Source organism: Chrysoperla carnea, chromosome 5, assembly GCF_905475395.1.
Source record: "Chrysoperla carnea chromosome 5, inChrCarn1.1, whole genome shotgun sequence".
In the NCBI taxonomy this organism is placed as follows: Eukaryota; Metazoa; Arthropoda; class Insecta; order Neuroptera; family Chrysopidae; genus Chrysoperla; species Chrysoperla carnea.
In genome coordinates, this window is record NC_058341.1 from 37,190,338 (window position 1) to 37,213,515 (window position 23,178).

Genomic DNA, 23,178 nt, shown 5'->3' on the forward strand with positions numbered 1-23,178 from the left:
TTTTAACAAATAAAAATACATATAGAATTTGTTAAAACTTTTAATTAGTGCTTATATTTTTTTATTAAAATTTAAAGTTTATATATATATAAATATATTTTTATAATAAAGTAAAAAGTCCGACATGGCGGGAAATTCATTAGAAAATGGAAAATTACATCAACAAAGTGGTAAAATAAATAATGGTTTAAATAACAATATAAGTATATTACCACCCGATGGAGGCACTAGAGCATGGTTAATTATGTTGGGATCGTTTTTTTGTAATGGAATTTTGTTTGGGGTTGTTAATTCGTATGGCTTAATATTTGTTGAATTAAAATTGAATTTACAAAAGGCTGGCGTTGATGAGTACTCTAGTAAAGCAGGTTTGTATATTTATTTATGTATTTATTGTTGCATGTATATTATTAAATTTTATTTATTTATTTAAAGTGTTTTGGTATTGTTTATTAATAATTGTGTGTACTAAAGTACCTCTTTATTTAAGTTAGGTCAATTGAATTTAATGAATTGAGTAGTAAAAAGATAATATTCTCATACTAACCAGACAGATATTTGTTGTTTCCTATGCTAATTTGTTTTTAAAGGTATTTTATTTATTAACTTGAACAATTTATTTGTTGCGAATTTTGAATTTGAACTCGCAAAGACCACAAAGCAGAGAAAATAAAAAACAATAAAAGAATGATGTGCGCATTTGATTTCGATGTTCTTTTAAAAAAACATATTGTTGTATTATCCGCGCGTTTATTTTATGTCAGACTCTCGATATTTCAACAAGTATTATATTCAATAGAAATCGCCTTAAAGGAAATGATTTCAATTTGTCTTTAGTGAAATATCTCGAAAATGGCTATAATCAATTGAATTTTTTTGAAGGATTGTTTCATTTTGTTGTTAGTGCAATATCTCGAAAAGGAGATGTTATGAAAAAAGATAATCCCAGAAAATCGCAAATGAGCAATACCTCATTTCATTTTTTCTCGTGTACTATAGCTAATATCTACATTAGATCACAGTAGTAAAACAAGCATAAAATTATAAAAAAATTTATTTCAAAAAGTCAAAAACCCCGACTGCGTTAATTGAAAACTGAAAAGAAAAAAACCAGTCCAGTAGTTTATGTAGCGACTTTAACAGTCGAGACCCAATAAAATTATAAAACCGTTAAAATTCTAAATCTAGACCAGCTCAAATAGACCAGCCTCCGAACTAAGAAGGGGTTGTTATAATTTTGACCGCTACGTATGTGTGTATGTCTGTCTGTCTGTAGCATCGTAGCGCCGGATGAACCGATTTTGATTTATTTTGTTTCGTTTGAAAGGTAATTTAATGTAGAATGTTCTTAGCTATGTTTCAAGTTGCGAGTTTAGTATTCCATACCCGGAACAACTAAAAAATAAACGATGATCTACAAAATCGGTTCAGTTTGGAGAAGGCTTTAAGGAAAAAGGTAATTTAATGGAGATCGTTCTTAGATATGTTTCAAGTGCGACTTTAGGATTCGGTTCCCGAAAAATGTTTTGCAATAATTAAAGAAATTACTTGCATAATTTCTTTAACTTTTCTGGCAGGGTCATGGTTTACACTTTTTAAATTTTTATATCACATGTGTATGCTAATTAAAGTACTTAGTTGTGATAACAATGAATAAAATTGTTAATTAAAAAAGTAAATGGTATAACAATTGATTCCTTTTCATTTTGATTATTTCATATTCGAATCATTTTAATATTTTTATACCATGTATATATGTAATATATATCAAGGTATACTAAGTTTAGTCCCAAGTTCGTAACGCTTAAAAATATTAATTCTACCAAAAAAATTTGGTATAGGTGTTCATAAAATCACCTAATTAGTCCATTTTCGGTTGTCCTTCCGTCTGTCAACACGATAACTCAAAAACGAAAAAAATTATCAAGCTGAAATTTTTACAGCGTACTCAGGACGTAAAAAGTGAGGTCGAGTCCGTAAATGAGCAACATAGGTCAATTGGGTTTTGGTCCATAGGACCCATTTTGTAAATTAGAGATAGAACAAAAGTTTAAATGTAAAAAACGTTCCTTATAAAAAAAATTAACAACTTTTTTTTGAAACATTTTTTCGTGAACATCACTGTTTACTCGTGAGAGTGCAAATTATGCGCAAATTGTATAGTATATATTATATGGGAATATCAGTTATGTGTGTGTAATGTGATAGAGTCATCAACACTGTCTATACATGGTATTTCAACAATTAACTCTGTCAATTGTTTGTTTTAACTTGTTCCAAATTGATTTTAGTATTTAGAAAAAAATAGAACTGATTTTTCTGCTTTTAAACAATGATTTATTTTTAAGAGAATTGATTAAAGTAGTTTAGCCACTTTGAGGTTTTACGGTATAGCTTAAATTTTTGACTGGCATATTATCGGAAGCTTTCGTTTGATATTAGTAGGCCATATAATTAATATCAATCACTTAATGACTACCATAGCCATGAAAAAAATTGGATATTGCTATATTAAAGTTTTTTTTTAAAACTCCATGTTATGAATTTTCTTTATTGATTAATTCATGACCAAAGTGTATGATTGAAGTTTAAAAATATTGAATTTTGGAAAATATTACATTTTATAATAAAAAAATTCAATTATATGTCTAAAAATAAAAAAAAGATATTTTACAATACGCCCATAAATTTTTTTAATAAAAATTATTATATCTATTAAAAAAGAAATAATATCTACAATCTATACTCGTAATTGTTTGTGATTTTTAAATTTTGTTTTTAACTGTTCTCACAATTGAAGAAAACCGCTTTGCAGGCTTTTATCACAGTGTATCCGGATCAGAGATTAATCGTATGATGTTAAAAATTCTACACAATTCCAATTAGCATTCTATTTCTTTGAACCTCAAACTAGTACATTCTTTCTCGAATTGGCCAGTTTCAAATTTTTAGTTACCTTTGTAAGACTAGCAGGCTTTTTGAAGTATGAAAAAGGTATAATTTGGAATAAATCTGTTCTGGAATCAGAATGATTAGTTTGAAATTCAGAAAAAGATATGTGAACTAAACTATCTCTGAAAAAGTCTGAAAATATTAAATAAATTATTAATCAATTATTTAATGACAGAAAATGGTAATAGATTGACACTCTTTCGGAAAAAATATTCTGGGTTACTACTACTTTGTTACTATTTTTTTGAAAATTTTTTCGTAACTCAGAATATTTCATCATAATTAGGGGTTAGGTATTAGGATTAGGTAGGTTGTTGTTTTTTTTGGACATGCATATCGTCACCCACCACGTATAAAGCACTGAGGAGTGTATTTTTTTCAATTAGCACCCTCTTTTCTGCCCTTATATCACCTACACATTGTAATATTACCCCCATACACGTGCTGTAATAACTTTACTTAATAAATATGATTAAAAAGAAAATATAGTGAATTGTATTTATAAAAAAAGTAAAGGTAGCAGAGCTCCATGTCTAAGGATATATTTTCCCACCACTGGATGTGTTCTATTATTAGATGCTTTTTTTTGTAATTTATAAACAAACTATTCGAGATATGTATAACTAAATGTTAGCATGGCAATCTCTTTTCATTTGTTCAAATTTTTAGAACCATTCAATACTTCTCAAAAGAGGTCGTTTTACCGATCTTGTAAGAATAGTTAGGTAAAATGATCTCCTTGCGGTTTTTACCAAACAGTTCATATAAAATATTAATTGTTCTTTTATATTGCATCGACGAACGATTAGTATAAACACATAAAATTACTGATAAAATCATCTGAATCAACACATTCAAGACCCACTATATGAGGGGGTGGGTCATTTTACCTATTATAATTTTACACACAAAATAGGGATCATTTTAACCAAAATAAAGGGGATCATTTTACCCGTAATGATATATTCGAATAAAATCATAAAAATTGACTTTAAAATTCATTATACGCCTATCAAAATGTATTATATAATTATTAAAAGTCAGTAGGAATCAAGAGTAAAACAACAAGTCGGTCAAAACTAACACAAAAAAGAAATTTTACGTTGCAATTTGTTTTACTATAGATCAAAAGCAGTAAAATTAATGGTTTTACTACGATTAGCCGATGAGTCGGACCGAAAGGCACTTCCTTAACATTTTAACATAAAAAGGGGGGAGGAGAGCCTGAAAAATAAAATTTCCAAAAGGCACTTTCTTGACACTAACCTCAACCGATTTTCAACCCTCTAACTCGGTTAGGAGTGGCTGTAGACATGAAAAAAACTTTAAAACTATACAAAAGTGATACAAAACGGATTAATAATTCATCCCTATCTATTCTTGTTGACCTTCGATACGTCTATATTTTCGGGGGAAATATGACTAAAAAAAGTGTAATCTAATCCAGGTATTTTTCATTGCTGCGATGAACTAGTAAAATAGTATTATTTCTAATAAAATTATGTTAGAAGTTAAAATTATGAAAGATTATAGGCGGAAGTATTATATATCATAATATTTGTATTAACACAATAGTTGAAACTCGTTAAAAAGTCAACGATGCAATAAAATTGTATAAAAGTATTGAATAAAATTAATTCTCTGTAAAGATTTGTATAATTTCTGATAAGCATTTTTGAGTAATTATAATTGTATAGTTTTTAATTTTCCATTCTCTTATACATTTAAAAATTGCTTCGAATTGCTGAAGATATTTCTAAAAATAGTCATCTAATCATCAATTGAGCTGGATGTTTATGGGTTTTAGTTATACTTAACTATCCGAAAACACTAAATTCTAGTTTATTTTGCAATTGAACATGTTCCCGAGAATAATTAACTAACTTGCAATTGAACATGTTCCTTGCAAGTTCCCGAGATACATATCGAAATTGAATCGGGATATCACTCTTCGTATAAGATTTTTGGATGATATCTCAAAAAATACCTAAAAAGAGCCGATTTGGGCACTTTTTAGGCTAAGACTACTGTAGAAAATGAGTTTTAGTCAATTTGAAAACTTAAAAAATTTTCCCGATTTATTGCAATTTTCTTAAGGAAAGTCCCTTTGAAAAAATCGAAAAAAAATTGTATCTTCAAGATTGATAAAATTTCGTTTTTTGGGTAAATATTCTAAAAAAACACGAAAATCGGAGTAAAATAACGATTGTTGAAATTTTTTTTTTGAGATATTTCCTAAAATCCTATACGAAAAACTTCTATCTCTCAATCTTAAAAAAATTCATCTAATCGTAAAGGGAGCTGCGCTCAAAGCAAATTAGACATTTGGTTATTTAAATCCTGAGACGAGCAGTGTCTCAATATAAATTTGTTTAAAAGGTTTTAATCGAAGCCCGTACTGTCAGTAGATGACAATTTATGCTAGGAAATCCTTCAACAAGGCATATAAATTTTGCACATGTTGAGAATTTATCTTCATTTAAAAAGTTTTTAAATATTGGCAATTTTTTTACACAAATATGTTAAAAGTTATCTAAAATTGATCACAATAAACAATGAACATATCACATTGGACAGCTATAGTAATTACATAATATACCTGTGATGAATAGTATAACCACATATAAATATGATGACAACCGTTAAACATTGAACTCTCTAAGGTGAAGTTAATGACCGTCAACAATCTACTGCTTAAATGAATGATTGAATCCTTATATTGTCAGCTACCTACACATTTTCCAGGATTCCGTAGCTAACTTACATTTTTAGTTAAAGAAGAGAAGAGAGCACCTTGTTTAAACATTATTAATGTGACATTCTATGAATGAAGTTGAATCATTAAAGAATTTAAAAACAACTAAAGACGTAAGTTGAACTATAGATCTAAAATTTTAAGGCCAATATGCAAATGCTTACTTCGAAATCTCATAGATCTCCGATTGTTATCCAATCCAAATAAAAAAAAACTAGTTCAATGACTTTTAGAAACCATTGTTGTCGAAATATAGATAGGGTATAGACCTTCTTAATTGTATTATGATCCATACTTGTCACAAACAGACCTAATACAACTCAGATAAATTTAGGTCCAATGACTCTTAGAACCCATTGTAATTGAAGTGGAGATAGGGCATAGACCTTCTCGGGAAATATCGATGATTTTTTTGGCATTTCTTAGCAAAATATTTAAATACCGTAAAAGAGACGACAAAAAGTGATATTAAAATTAAAATCGGTCAAGAAATACTTATGATATAAGTATTTGAAACTCCTTATTAGAGAATTTGACGTCACAAGAAATCCTTGCTAAATTATGTTTTGCTAGAAAGAGATACATACAAATCTTTGATGGTTTTTATCTTGGTTGTTTTTATAGTTATTCGAAAAATAATTTTTCTCTGCTGTTTCGTTACATGAATGAGCTTTTACTAAAGTAAAGAAAACATCGATATTCCCTATTGTTTTATGGTTCAAAGCTCTGAACAGACAGTAATATGGTCGTATAAGTAATAAAAAGTTATTGTTTCATTTACTTTTTGTTTGATACTTTAATCGAAACAAGGCATTGGTGGTATTGATTGGATTTGACTCGCAAAAACTGGTCGATTTACCCTCTCCATACTTTAGAGGATACAATTATATGTTTTTTCTTATAGATTTTTTATTAAATGTATAATATTGCCGAAAAGTATATAAAGTTTTCAAGATATTGAATCTTAAAGTTCAAGAAAACGAAGTTGATTTTTTTGTCATTCACATAATGGTTAAAGGAAGCAATACAATTAAATTGGCTTTAATATTCCTTTATTAACTTAAAGGAGGAAATCTTTTGAAAATAGCAAAAATACCATGGCTACAAAATTGCCTAAATGTATAAATATAATTATGTCATGTGTTTTTGAACAGCTTTTAACGCCAAATTAAGATCATTGGTATAAGCATTAAATGGTTAGATAAGTAATAATAAATGTATAATTAATATTAAAATAAAATTTTATAAAATAACAATAATTATTGTTAAAAAAAATGGCTTTAATAAAACAATTACCTCAATCAATAATTTTCGACATCAGTCCGAATTTGAAACGAATAATAAAAATCAATAGAAACTTTTATACCTACGCTCCAGAACCAAGTCAAAAATTGGATCGCAGACCAAAACAAGTACAAGACCCAGCGGATGCATTTTGTGAAATGAAATCGTGTAATGTAGTATTTGCTCAGGGTGCAGCTGCAACGCCAACTTGTTTATTAGATAGTATGGCTAAAGTGGGTGAAGCTCAAAAGTTAAGAGATATCATGGTAGTTCATATGCATACTGAAGGAGATCTCAAATATCTTCATAAAGAATACAAAGATATTTTCAGAAATGCTTCAGTTTTTATGGGTGCCAATGTTCGAAAACCTGCGGAAGAAGGACTAGCTGATCCTATTCCTATATTTTTACATGAAATTCCAAAGTTGTTTAGCCGTGGTATCATAAAGCCCGATCTAACGTTGATACATGTATCACCACCGGATAATCATGGTTATTGTAGCTTGGGTACCAGCGTTGATTGTGTACGCACGGGATTAATCTATTCGAAGATAATAATTGCTCAAATCAATAGACAAATGCCTCGAACTTTTGGTGATGGTTTAATACATATAAGTCATTTTGACTATTGTACAGAAATTGATACACCGTTGCCAGAATCTGGTGGACAAACTCCATCGGAAGCTGAAATTAAAATCGGAAAATTTATCGCTGAAAATCTAGTGGATAATGGAGCAACATTACAAATGGGAATAGGAAGCATACCCGATGCAGTGTTAAATGAACTAAAAAATCATAAAAATTTGGGTATACATTCGGAAATGTTCGCAGATGGTGTTGTAGATTTAGTAGAAAAAGGTTGTGTTACAAATCATATGAAAACACTTTTTAGAGGACGAATTGTTGGATCCTTTCTGAACGGAACAAAAAAATTATTTGATTTTGTTAATAATAATCCATTAGTTGAAATGTTACGAATCGAATACGTAAATAGTACACAAATTATATCAAAATTACCAAAAATGACCGCAATTAATTCAGCAATAGAAGTTGATTTAACTGGTCAAGTAAATGCCGATTCAATAGGTACTAAAATGTATTCTGGATTTGGTGGCCAGGTCGATTTTATACGAGGTGCAGCTGAAGGTTTCGATGGTTTAGGCAAACCGATCATTGCATTACAAAGTGTGACAAAAAAGAAGCAAAGTAAAATTGTTCCCATTCTTAAACCAGGTGCAGGGGTTGTCACAACTCGAGCTCACGTACATTACGTCATCACGGAGAATGGTATTGCCTCTTTGTTTGGCAAGACACTTCGTCAACGTGCTTATGAGCTTATACAAATTGCACATCCTGATCATCGTGAAAGTTTAGAAAAAGCTGCATTTGAACGTCTTAAATGTATGCCTTGCAAGTGATAAAATTTTCTATTGTTGTCCATATTAATATTATATTGTTCAAATTCTAATAAAATTAGTTGATTCGTTAATTCGTAAAAACGAATAAATTATTAGCTTTCTATTTATTTAGCTGTTTTAGATACGATACGCAAAATGGGGTAGAATTTTTATCCTAGAATGCAAGAAGACATAAAAAATCTAGGGATATTTTAAACATTCCCAGTTACCATTTGAATTTTTTTTACAAATTTTTAGGAATTTTTATTTTATCTGAATATATTTGTAAATAGAAATAAATTTTGTTCTCGCTTAGCGCACATTGAAACCTCATAAGAATATTTCACAAAAACACAATTTGGTTTTAGAGTAAATTCGATTGAATTTTTCCAAAATTATGTCTAGAACTTTGTATTTAAATTAAATTTTCCTATGACGCATTTATTTTAAATAACTGATATTAGATAATTGACCTATTAGGTCCTACTAATATTTAAATATAAATTATTAAAATTCTAGAATTAATGAGCGCGATAATATCTTTCACAAAATGCATATAGGCTAATTCTTATCTCAGGTTCTTCATAAAAAACCTTGAAATGGTGTATGCTAATGTTTTGTTATCAAAGTGTTGATTAATTGCATTTTTGTGTTGAGCTATTGCTTTGTTTTTATAATGTATTGCAAATGCCATGAAAAAAAATGATTTGCTAGTTAAAAATTATTGATCCCAAAATTAGTTTTTAAGCAATCTTTTGACACCAATTTTTATTGACAATGAGATAAAAAAACACTCCAAAAAATGTATATTATAAAATGACTTAAGTGAGTCAAAAAACTACGAAAATTTCAATTATGAAGAAGAGGGTAGTTTTAATAGACAATTTTTCACTTCACCCTTTAAAGTTATTTCGCCAATTTGGATATAACGAGATGGTAAAAGCAAAGGAAGAATATCCTTCCCTAGAAACATTCGTATACTTAGTTAACGCCTCTTTAAGCCTGACTTAAGAAATGACGACGAAATACATTGATTGTAAAAAAGTACGATTTGAAGACTGATTGGTATTCGTATCAGCAAGAAATTATTTTCATTTTTGAAAGAACATTTTTTAGTGTGCATTAGCGAGAGGCGTATGTTACAGACTATCATATATTACAAGAAACGGTATAAGAGGTCGACCTTCGCCCATCTGATAATCATATGAGACACATTTTTATGAAATTTTATTGAATTTTAAGCCCTCATACTATAGTTTATCTGTCGCAAAGGGTACATGGATATTTTTAATCAAATTAATTTTAACCAATTTTTTCCATGAACTTTTTTTAGGCAAGCTTATAATATTATTTTCGTAATTAAATTATATATTTTTTGATACCCATTTCGATTGGTTGAGAGATCAGTGTAGACCTGTTCATACCATATGAACAGGTATGTCAATAAAATTACACTACACCGATCTGTTAACAAATCGAAATTGGTATCAGAAGAAAGATAATTTAATTACGAAAAAATTGATTAAAATTAATTGTATTAAAAATAGCCAACACTTTTCGATAATAAAACTATGATAATGGTGTTTAAAAATCAATAAAATTCCATAAAAGGTATGTCTCATTTGGTTATCAGATGGGTGTAGATCGACCTTATACAGATCTCTCTTAGACCAATAATTTACTAACATAAATACTATCAAATTAAATGGCGCCTAGATCCAGACTTCGCCATAAATGATTAATAAAATCATCTTTTCATCAAATAAAATAATAATTAACTATTGACATTAGTGTAGGTTACAGTGGCGCAGTAGATTGTATTTAATCGATAAAATTTTTAAATTCGCAATATGGAGGTTTTTTTTTTTAATGGAAAAAGAGAATAGTTATAATAAATTCCTTATGATCTATTGAGTTGAGGATTTCATGTTGACAGATTATGGTTCGCGTGCCAAATCAAAACAGTCGGTTCGCGTCCTGATTCCAATCATGGCTAATATTTTTTAAAGAAGTAATCTCATACTTTTTAACCTTCGAAAATATCTAATTTGTGTATTAATGACTCTTGGCTTATCGAATAGGTTATATGTTCTGGGAATTTTCATTTGAAGAAACTTCAACCCCCCCCCCCAGGAAGAGGAGAAAAGTGATTTAAAAAATGGAATTTAAAAGAAAACTAACTAAACAAAAAAACTAAAGCATCTCAATTTTAATTAAAATAAATAATTTCCATTTAAAGAATTTCGTTTCGCAGTTGTCTCTAATTATATTTTTAGCTAGAAATCGATTGATTGGTTTCGAAATATCTAGGCATAATATCTAACAAGAAAAAAATTTTTTTGCCATAGCTGCCGGAAACTTAACTAAGAATAACAAAATGATTACGCCACTACATTTTTCCCTACTTGACTATTATTTATATCATAAATTATCAAAAATTAATGACTTAATTAAATTTATATGTTTTATAACAGGTGGTTCACAAAAACTGTAATTAATTTTTAATGTTTTTAATTATTTATGACTAATATTACCCTTTTTTTTCCTCTCTTCTCTTCGATACCTCAATCTCCCTATACCAAATAATAGTACGATAATTTTTTGTAGTAAATTATTATAATTAATGAAGTTTCGTTCGTATTCATTAAATAGTAGAAACAATAATTAATTATATTAATGAATTGTCAACTTCCGTGTATTTATAATCAGTATTTATTTAATTCAAATTATATGTATTTTATAATATTGATAAATGAATATTTTAAGGTTTAAACTATTTTAATTATTATTAATTAACATTAAGGAGTAATGGAAGTTTAAATACATTTTACAGAGTGGCGCACGATTGTTGATGAAAGTTAGAGCCAGCTCATAATATTTAATCAACCACAAAGTATCTCACTTATCCCCCTTCTATAACACTCGAAGGGATTGTTACAGCTAAAATATACGCATAGTTTTCAATTTGTTAAAGCGTAAAATAGTCATAATACATAGGTATTATCAGAAAACATAGAAAAAGATTTATTTAAATTCATTTATTATTTTAAATTTTTACAGAAATCTTTAATTTATGGTTCAAAATGATGATCGTAGATGAAGCAGTATAATATCAGATTAAATTTAATTTTTTAAAATTATATCTTTATAAATTATAGCTCATGTGTCATTCTGATGTATGAGCTTTATTGTGAAAGCGTAACAAACATTTATAGTTAAACACATAAAATATATAAGGATAGCAATTGGTTCGGATTGGTTAGAATGATTTAAACAACCCGTTAAATTACGGGAAATAATCGGGATTTTAAGAAAATAGTTCAGAATTTAAAGAAAAAAATAACCGAATTATTGTAACTCGCAAATATGACATGTCCTGTATGTTTAAAATATATAGCTATGGCTAAGCTGTTCTAATTAATTTGATACATTCATTCATCCTCACAAAATTTCATTTATAATATATCAGGATCAGGATAGGTTTAAACTATTGAAAATGATGGTTTTTCATGCAATTAATTTTATTGAAACGATTTCATTTCAACGAAAAAAATAATATTAATTATAAAAATCATGATTTAAAATACCAACATATACCTTGTTATACCTGTTCGCATGAATAAATAAAATAAAATATAACTTTTTTTGAGTAAACATTGTTTTCATATTGGATCTAATCTAAGGTAGTATTTTGCACTTCTATTAATTTGCTTTGGTACGGGGATGTATAAACACATTATAAGAGAAATGGACAAGCTTGCAAATAATTTTATTGTTCTTTTTTTTGCAAAATTTTTTTGCATACCCCGTTTACGTGTATAAAATTCATATTTTTCGCATATCTTCAACTCTTGACAAAACGCGGTTGGGAATAATTAGAATTTGGAGATTTGAATTCAAAAACTAGAAAATAGCCTGAATAATTGCCTAATGATATTTTGAATGATCTCCAGATTCGATCCTTATTCGCGCAGACATACCTGTTTGAAATTTTGGTAGAGTGAGTTTTGATATAGTTAAGTATACGAAGCGGTAGTCACATACTTAACTATAATATATGTGTAGCTTTAATCGCTCGTAGCTTGAAAACTATCCGATAAAAAATTTTGTGGTCGCGAAAATTTTGATCAAAATGATCCGAAGAAAATTTTGGGGAGGTTTGAAAAAGTTGCACAGAAAGCAATTTTCCTATTTAATCGTGCGGAGTTTGCGTAAGTGTATCACATTTTTTGGCGGGCAGTGTGTATCGCATATTCGTATTTGGAACGTGAAATAATTGTTTAATTTGATCATTTTATGAAAGCTTATATTTCAATTTTGGCTATGATCAATATTTCTTACCGTGATTAAGTTAGGAATAAACTTATAAAACCCATATATTAGATATATACCGATACTGGATAATAAGGATAAATTATGTTGAGTTTATTTAAATATGTTTTAATTTCTTATACAGATACCCAAACCTTAATTGACAAAGTAAATAAATAATTATAGCTTAATTGAACTATAAAAAAGAAAAAAAAATTAATTTGTATGTACACAGTAAAAAAAAAATACATTTTGCAAAATTATCGTAAACGTCGTTATTATTTTTCCACTTCAATGAGTCACAAGTGTAATTAATTAATTTATTATCTAAACTATTAAAATATATTTTCGTATCGTAAATAATTATGTAATAAGAAAATACAAAAAATTCCAAGTCTCATTATAAGAAGTTAAGTCTGCAAACAAATTAAGAAAATAATCTTTAAGATGATATCATATGTCATACGAATTGAAGAAAATTACTTTTGCCCAATCAGAAAAAATGTACATGTGTTCTTTGAGAACTGCAAGTTTTCAGTGTTAAAGGTAAAAAAAAAAGACGTCAGAAAATCAGGCAAAACTTTTTGATCTTTTTTATCTCGAAATACCATTCTGATATTTTTCTAAATGTTTCTAAATTTTTATAAAACTGCGACTATTTTTACCCATTTTAGACGCTATATCTTGATATTTTAAAAATTGTATCATATTTCCTTAAATGTAAATTAATAATGAGTTCAAATTAATATATTTCGATTATGGACCTTTATAAAGTATTTTACCAAGCTCTATTCAATAATCCATAATTAGTAATGTATTTAAGACCTCAATTAATTCCAAAATTTTTGTTCTCATTAATTAATAAATAAATTAATTTAAAAATCTAATAAAATTATTCAACATTTCTTATTATATCATAATTTAAAATTATTAATGATTAAAAATATTCGAAATTAATAATTAACAATCATTTAATTATTGAAATCAATGACCGACTTCTTTGTTAGAGAACTTGGGAAAAAATTAATTAATGTTAAACCAATTTTATTAATGATTAACATCGTTTTATTAATGAAACCTTGTTATAATTTGGGTGGCGCACGCCTTAATATCTAATGTTCTAAGTATTAAGATATTTGTAGGCATTCAAATTTTTACTCTATGCGAACGAGTCAATGTAGTATCGTGGATAGCCTTATTCATTACTGTAATATTACTTATGCTAACATAGATACGATGTGTATCTGTCTCTATACCATATCAGCATTGTAGTAAACGCCATGCATAGAAATTTTAATTTTCGTAATTCGAAAACGGAAAATTTTTATTTATTTATAATGAAAATAGTTAATAATAAATTTTGGCAATATTTTACAGCTAAGAATTTGCAAATTTACCTCGTAAACCTTAGAAAAATAATTTCAACAAAAAGTGCACAAGAAAAATTCTGTCGCAACCTTGGGCCGTCCGTCAACTATGAAAAGTTTCATCTCACTAGCCCCTAGGATATTTTTTTTGTCGTAACCTATTCATTGTACATATTAACTTAGTATTCCCATCACTTCAACCAATATTCATTGTCAGTGTATCTACGAAAAACAGTGTGAGAAACGAAATGATTTTGGAAAAATAACTGTAACATTTTAGTGTTTTATTAATCGATTAATTAATTAATGTGCTGTCTGCGATAAATCGCTACGGATACTTAAAATAGTTTTTATTTTTTGGGTCACTTCTTATTCTATACATTGTGTTTGTCACGTGGTGTCTGTAGGTGGTCTATAAAAGTGTATAATTCATCATAAGCAGACTTGAACCGAAATTTATTTCTATTTTCAAATGTAGGTCATTTTCAATTGAAGAAGACATTGATCTTATCTTCTAAGAAATTTTTAATTAGGTACGAAATATATTTGATAGAAGTCTGCACGGTACAGTCTTTTTGGGCTACAGGACCTGGATAAGAGGAATGATAACTTGTTTTAATATTCTGTAAAATGCAGTTTGTAAAGTTTACGAAAAAAGGATTTGAAGATGATGTTTGAAAGGCGATTTTATTAAGAAAGTGGTTGTTTTTTTGAGGTTGATAATTGTTCATTCTTTTTTTACCAATAAATTATTGTCGCCAAGCCTTGACGTATATAGCCCTGAAAGGTACATATCAAAAGGCTTGTTTCGACTTAGCCACCTGCTTGATTATTGACCATTTATTCATATAAAAATACTCTATGTTATAAAAAAAGAACGAGAGGTGTCGTGGGACACTCGTTAGGAACTATTTTCCTTTCGTATCTTGGTAAATTATAAATGTAGCGCTTACTTTTTTCATTTGCAAAATATTTTTCTGAAAATTTGAGGTATTAATTTTAGAAGTAAAATACTCTTTTGATTCTTGAAAGAATTTAATTTTATAGCTACTTTCAGTTTTTGCTGTATGAAATAATTGTAGTATTATAGTTTAAGAAAGACTATATTTTTGATTCAGTAGTCAACCCAACATGTGCGTACATTACGTTTGGTTTGATCAGGATATTTATTATGGCATAGAATAAAAATTTCATTGTACTGAATTTTAATTATCTCTGTTAGCTTTAACTTGATTACTTTCACTTAATTTTTTCAAATGATAAAACAAAAATTTGACAAAAAATAGACAATTATAAAAATATTTTTGCATTTTCTCATGGAAAGCTGAATCATTGAAAAGGTTTTAGTTTCGTATGGTAACTTATAGATGAAAATAGTCGGTGTTTGGTGTCGTTTTTTTTTTGTTGCACTTTTTTTGGTTATAAATCCCAACAAATCAGAACGATAACGTGCGATAAGGAACATAGTTCCAAAAACACACATTACCTACAGCCTGTATTTTTGGTTCTTAGAATTAACGTACAGTTATTTATCCGAGTTTTAAAGGTAGGTAATGTCGTTGATAAATGTCATTTTCTCGTACTATTTCCTGAAATTATACAAAATATAATATTAAAAAGTTTTATTTGAATTAACTTTTGTATAACATTTATAGCAACATTATGCTATAAATATGAGATCTGTAATTTTTACCATAAATATTTAATTTTCATACCAGGTAAAACGTATACATTCGTTAAAATGTAAAACATTTTTAATTAGGTAATTAGTAAACAAACTGTACAAATCATTTAATATTTTGATGTATGTTGTATTATTTATAACATACAGAATATATATCAATTAAAAATTTTTTTTATTACTTAAAAGTTGATAACTATGTGATTTAATTAACATATTATAGGGGTGTTTATGAAATGACTCAAAATAATTAATTAATAACTAAATACGTGGATCTCCATTTTGGAGAAAAATTAGATTTATATTAACATGTTTATCTTTTTTCTCATTCTGCTCTATAGTATGCTCGAGATACAATTTTAATACATTCATAGTATTTTTTTTAAATTTAATTGAGCGCCATATTTTTAGTATATTTTCTAAAAAATTTTGCTTGTGTGCTTGTTATTGATATGCACATATGCATTGATATGACACTTTTGCAAACTTTTGTGCGGCTCTTGTAGGAAAGGGTGGGCTTGGTTAAAATTGATTGATACTGTTTATTGGTACTATGTTCTTTATCGTATGGTCGGTAGATGGAGGCTAGACACAAAAAGTGTCCTACACCGCCTGATCGACAATTTTTTTATAGTATACTAAATTGAAATAATAAGATTATTCTCAATTAGATTGTGGTCTTGTGGTTTTGTGGTTACGGTTATTGCTTCTTGTACGGAAGGCCGTCAGATCAAAGTCATTCACGTTATATATAGTAACAAAAACTTAGTTCTTACTAGAGCGTCCCTCGCCACCTTTCATTCGTTTTTTAGTTACTCTAATTGGAAAATAATTGAATAACAAAAACTATTTTCTTTGAAACTCGATAAAATGAGGTTCCGCTGTCTGAAACATCGAAGCTTAATATTTTAAAACTTAATTACGCAACTTCCTGTAGTTTTAGGAGTATGGGAGAACTAACTGCTCATTTTTTCGATTATCGTACACAATGATTTTCAAATTTGATATTCGGTGGTCTTCATGTAAAAATAACAAAAAAAAAAAAAGATTCACCAATTTTGAACTTCCGCGAAATCAAAAATTTCCGAACTCCGTAAACGAACAAAATGAATTTTTTTCGATGATTTACTGTTAAAACAACAAGAAACAAGTTTCGTTTGCTTTACCGATTACCGAGCTGATTTTAAGCTCCGAGCAATCAAAAAACTTCGTGAAATAGAACGTCTTCTACGAGAATATTTTGGGGGAGTTAGTTGTTTGACTAAAGAATTTCATCACATTCCAAAATGTGTCCTGCTTAAAATAAGCAAGAAAAGAATAATTTTTTAGGGTGTAATTTCTCAAAAACGCTTTTTACTTATCAAAAATTCCTGTGGTAACTTAACATTGAATAACAAAGATTACGTAAAGAATTCCTAGATTGATCAGATTAAAGATTTTGAACCCCCACGCAAAAAGACGGGTGTTATAAGTTTGATCGCTACAAGTGTGTGTCTGTGGCATCGTTACTCCTACGAATGAATTGATTTTGATTATTTTTTCTTTGAAAGGTAATTTAATGGAGAGTATGCGAAGCTATGTTTCAAGAAAATTGGTCCATTTTGTGTACCAAGCAATGATCAAGAACAAGATCAAAACTAAGTCGAAGGTAGCTCTCTTTTAGGCTTAGTTTTGTTGAAATTATCTGCATGTTAGAAAACATACTTAAGTATAAAAATATCATCAATAAAATTATCATCTGATATTCTTATTTCAAAAAGTTCTTTGTAATAAGTTCGGTGACCATTTTATTACGTTACAATGGTCAAATATAAATATGAATTTCCGTGTTTGTGTGATGAATCTATAAATGGAACATATTTGTAATTATTTATTTTATTATATTTTTTAATAAAATATTGATAACAATATGTTATTGATATATCTTCGTTTTGATATGTCAATTTCATTTTAAATAAATACATAAATCATCAAATTTTTTTTTTGAAATCGAGTATTTTTAATGAAACTGTAGTATTTTTACTAGTTGTGTACAAAAACTGTAGGTTTGGAGCGATGGGTTGCCATCTCAAAGTAAACCGGAATATACTGAAATTAATACCATAATACCATACTTATGATATTTTTAATATTTTGAATTTTTTCATAATTAAAAATTAAAATTTAAATAATTATACTTTTAATAATATCAGTGCTGCTCGGAACTATCGAATTTCTCTGAATATGCAATACATAATCAAAAAAGCTCCAAATTTACGGAACTCTGGAGGATTTATGTTTATATCGGGAATCGGGAAAAACTGCACAATTTCTGGAGTCTCCCAATCAAATATGAATAGGTTTGACTAAGAGAGAATTAAAGAACCAAACATTTTTACACCATGAATATATGTAATATATATCAAGGTATACTAAGTTTAGTCCCAAGTTTGTAATGCTTAAAAATATTAATGCTACAAACAAAATTTTGGTATAGGTGTTCATAAAATCACCTATTTAGTCCATTTCCGGTTGTCCGTCTGTCATCACGATAACTCAAAATTTTATAGCGTGTTTAGGACGTAATAAGTGAGGTCGAGTTCGTAAATGAGCAAAATAGGTCAATTAGATCTTGGGACCGTAGAATCCATCTTGTAAACTGTTAGAGACAGAGCAAAAGTTTAAATGTAAAAAATGTTCCTTATAAAAAAAAAACGACTTTTGTTTGAAACATTTTTTCGTAAACATCACTGTTTCCCGTGGGGGCAAATTAGGCGCAAATTATTTAGAGTGTATTATATGGGAATATCAGTTATGTATGTGTGACATGTATGTATGTGTAATGTGATAGAGTAATCAACACTGTCTTCACATGGTATTTCAACAATTAACTCAGTCAATTGTTTGTTTTCACTTTTGTTAAATTTTATAACAAAAATATAGGAAATGTTTCAGAAAATAAATCATAATTTGAATAGGTTCATAAAAGAGAGACATCGTGGAGTCTTAAAATCATAAGCTATAACTCTTCCATTAATTTATGGATAATTTTGTATTTAAAATGTATATTATTTAGGTCTTTCAAATATAAACTTGACTCACAGCTCTGAGATTGATACTTACAAACAGCTTATCAAATTTTTGTAGGCATTACTAAATAAAATTAGTTGCCAAATTCTACACTGACCCTAGAACTAAAATTGTTATCATAAATTCAACGCAAACAAAGAATATTTTTTGAATTAATTAAAAATTTTTGATGTTAGCCAAAACTTAAATAAAAATATAAAATCTAAGCGTATAGTGATATGCAAATCTCCCTGACATAGATTTTCAAAAAAAAAATTCCTTGTTCTAAAGACACATAAAATAACCTATGATCTTCAATTTTTTGCTCTTGTAACTTTCAACCTATGCTTGCTGATTATCTGATACGGTTTTTGAAAAATTTGCTAAAATACACTAATAAGAACATGTTTGATTAGAGTTTAATAATTTATTCATTTCGTGAATATATATAATCTAGTCAGCAAGTCGTCAAATACGTGTGATATAGTTTGTTTCCGAATCCAACGTGCTATAACACGTATTTTTACGTTTCTTATCTCTATATTTCACTAATTTGAACTTGTTGGCTAGACTGATTGATAAAATTTTAATAATAAATGTTTCAATAACAAAGAAAATTCCAGACTTAAATATCCAAATATTTTAATCATGAATCTTTTAACCACGATTCCACGAAACAAAGAAAATTTCACACTTTTCGATTACCATACTAACCTCGATCAACGATCTTGGCTGTGGCTCCAACAATTTTCATGAAATTGAGTATGCAAGGATTTTTTGGGGCGAAAATTCGATCTAGCTAGGTTTCATTTTTAATAAACGTCGTTTATCCGCGAGTAATACAAAACGTAATACAAAAATAAGAGTAATACAAAACGTGCGGGTATTAAATCTTATATATTATTACTCTAGCAAGTTTTTTTCTGTCCTACCCTTCTCTTCCTTATTCCTTTAACAAATTCCATGATTCAACCCTTATTTCCAAGCTTATTTTATGTTTATATCTAGCTAGGTTTGACAAAAAATATACTCACGAACAAAAAAATATTATAAATTAAATAAATTTAAATAAAAACATGTTAGTTTTTATAATAATAATGGGGGTTTAACCTCCGTATTTGTAATCTTTATTTAATGAATTACAAACATATTTACAATTACATGTGGGTGGAATCGGTTACTTCGTTAGTTTTTATAGATGCTTTCCTAGTACTCTAGACATATAATAAAAATATTATTAGGCAAACATTTTTGGCCACGGGTTAGCTAATTTTATACATTTTTCTTGATTATTGCAAAAATATTTGTTTAAATATTGAATACTAATTTTTTTCATGTTTTTTGTTACAGCATTGGTTGGTTCCTTAACCATTGGAACAACATTTTTTCTCTCACCAATTGCTGGAATACTTACTGATCGTATTGGAATACGAAGAACAACATTATTAGGGGGTGCAATCGCTTCGGGTGGAATGTTTTTATCATCATTTCTAACCGAACATGTTGAATATTTATATTTTACATACGGCATAATGTTTGGTTTAGGCGCATCTTTAGCATACACTCCAAGTTTAGTAATACTAGGGCATTATTTTCAAAAATATTTAGGATTTGTAAATGGTGTTGTAACAGCTGGTAGTTCAACATTTACAGTAATAATGCCGTTGATATTAAAAAATATTTTACCTACATTTGGATTAGAGAACTCATTACGAATTCTATCGTTATTGGTGGGATGTATTATGCTTTGTGCCCTATTATTTAAACCAATCAAAATTCCCACACATACCGAGTACAAAGATGATACCTTAAAGAAAATTATTAACGTTGATATTTGGAAATTACCAAAATATGTTATTTGGACATTATCAATCCCAATTGCCTTATTTGGATACTTTGTACCTTACGTTCATATTAAAGAATTTTGTAATGTTTATTTTCCAAATTCTGATGGAACATTACCCGTTATTTGTGTTGGAATTACATCCGGTATAGGACGATTAGTTTTTGGTTATATTGCCGATAGTCCAAAAGTCAATCGTATTTTACTGCAACAAATCAGTTTTTTCAGTATTGGAATTTTAACAATTCTTTTGACATTCGCCAATTCATTTGTTTGGTTGTTGGTAATTTCGTTAGGAATGGGTTTATTTGATGGTTGTTTTATTTCGTTATTGGGTCCAATCGCTTTTGATTTATGTGGAAAAGATGGTGCTACACAAGCGATTGGTTTTCTTTTGGGAATGTGTTCGATTCCTTTAACTATTGGTCCACCGGTTGCAGGGTATTTGTATGATCGTACTGGATCCTATCAACTTCCATTTATTTTGGCTGGTATTCCTCCGATTATTGGTGCTTTGGTTATGTTTTCAACCCGATGTGTTAAAAATGATAGCAAGAGTTCCAAATATAATACACAAATTGTTAAAAATGGTTGTTTACCTTCTGGTCGTAATAATGACAACGATAATATTCGAGAACCATTAACAAATGGATGTAATGGTACTGTGCCATTGTCAATTAGTTACAAGGATGCTGTGGCTCGTGCCAGTGCAGGTAAACATTATTATCATAATTTGTGTACACCTGTTGTCGATTTTCCATTATGGAATGCTAATCAGCGATGCTATAGTTACTCTGTGCTTTAAATTTTCTCTTCTTTATCTGATCTATTATTTTTCCTTTATTTGGCTTCAGAAAGTTATGTACAAAGCTTTCATTTTCAGTCACTGTCTTCAGTAATAGTTAAAAAATGAACATTTAGTATTAGACCGGTACCTAGTTCGAAAAAATAGGTCGGGATTCTAATCAAGATACAACTCACATCTGTTGAGTAAATGACTGGAATCAAATTTGCCACATTACTCACAAAAATGTAAAAGCAAACTTGATACAATAATAAAATGTGAAATTTGACATAATATCTCAAAATTAATACATAATCTTTCTGAAATCAATGAAATGTAGTTAAAATTATTATTAAAATTGATTGTTACGACATTAGGTACTATAAAAGTCTTTTTTTGTTCTGTGATAAAACAAAGCATGTGTAAAATGTGATAAGAAACAAAAATATGATAAAATCATTTATTCAAATAATATTCATAAACGTTTTGTATATTAATTAGACGTATTCATAATTAATTATTTTATTTCTTGTTAATATTTGTTTTTTGTTTGGTTTTGTGATTTTTTTGTTTAAAAATTTTATTTGTATTTGTGATAACTATTGTCTTCGTTTCTTCATTTACTTCAAGAAACAGTGGCACATTCCTTGAAAAACTTTTGGGTCAAGAAATTTGAATTTTCTTTTTAAAGATCAATTAAGCCTTATAAAATTTCAAAAAAAAACCTAAGAAAAACGCTAAGCTTTTCTAGAAAGTGGTAGCGATCCTTGGAATGTTTTGATTCCGCTATTTTTTTGTGTCTATGGTCAAAAAGCTATTCTTACCACTTTTGTTAGCAAGGAATGATTTTAGAACATAGAACCTTGCCTGTGTCTACAGAAGAGCAAAAATACCATAAGAAGTAGTAGGTTTACCTAAACTGTATAATTTCAAAATTGAATGCAGTGGATATACGTTATCTTAGATTAATCTCCTGTGAGGAGTTATTATATTTTCTCCTAAAAGAGCGGAATTAAACGTTTCATGTTTCCCAATTATAAAATCCAAACGTTAAATTTTAGCCAAAAATTCTTTTCTAATGAGTGTGTCACTATACTTATTTAGCTTTTTTAAAAACTTCTTCAACTATCAGCTATTAAAACGAAAATACTTGTCATTCAATAGGCTTGTTCAAGAGAAATAGGCGGTTTAATGAGCACACGTTTTCTGCGTTCGCTCAAGAATATTTCGCTCAATAAAGCGCACTAACGCAAAAATTTTTTTGCAAAAATTTCACAATTCCAATAATTTAAGACGAAAGTGTCGTTTTAAACGTGATGCTTTTATTTAACTTTGTACATGTCGACACTACTAATCTTAATTAAACAGTTATCACTTATAAAAAGATAAATTTCTTATTAAAAGAAAACTAAAAATTCATCTTGTAAAGTATCAATCATTATCATTAATTTTCCGTCTTTCTGTTGTTTTAAAAAAATTTGGTAGTATCCAGAAAACACATTAGAAAGATTAGAAAACCTGAATTTATGTCTTTGGATAATTTGCAAAATGCTTTTATAACATCAAATTTGAACTTTTATCGTCATTTTCTGAATACTATCATATCAATTTTTTATATTATTATTGAAATTTTGTTTTGCTTTTATTTTAATTTTTTAATTTGTTGTATAAATTTTTTGTTTGTTTAATAAAACTTCTTTATTTCGTTTCCCTCTTCTGTGCTTTATTTTCTCATCTATAGCTTTTAATTTTCTTC

General features: G+C 28.3%; 2 protein-coding genes across 3 annotated transcripts in view; both read left to right on the forward strand.

The window, feature by feature from the left end:
• Positions 1-88: 88 nt before the first annotated feature.
• The window catches only part of LOC123300650 (monocarboxylate transporter 10), a 29,407-nt gene continuing 6,317 nt past the window's right edge, over positions 89-23,178 (forward strand). The window contains exons 1-2 of one of the 2 annotated variants that reach the window (XM_044883255.1): positions 89-368; positions 20,146-21,351. In XM_044883255.1, the coding sequence (XP_044739190.1) occupies positions 125-368; positions 20,146-21,351 (1,450 nt within the window). In that variant the 5' untranslated portion in view covers positions 89-124. Of the gene's footprint in view, positions 369-20,145; positions 21,698-23,178 lie in introns of those variants that run through there. The other variant, XM_044883254.1, reaches the window with a different exon arrangement.
• Positions 6,624-8,420, forward strand: LOC123300275 (4-hydroxybutyrate coenzyme A transferase-like). Its single transcript, XM_044882820.1, has 2 exons — positions 6,624-6,643; positions 7,029-8,420. Exons 1-2 carry the CDS (start codon positions 6,624-6,626, stop codon positions 8,407-8,409), a joined length of 1,401 nt encoding a protein of 466 aa, XP_044738755.1. The 3' UTR covers positions 8,410-8,420.

Coding starts and splice junctions, on each gene's coding strand:
- LOC123300275 (XM_044882820.1), top strand. CDS start 6,624: ATGTATAATATTGCCGAAAA. Junction 6,644..7,028: donor ATGTATAATATTGCCGAAAA/GTATATAAAGTT, acceptor TTTCGACATCAG/TCCGAATTTGAAACGAATAA.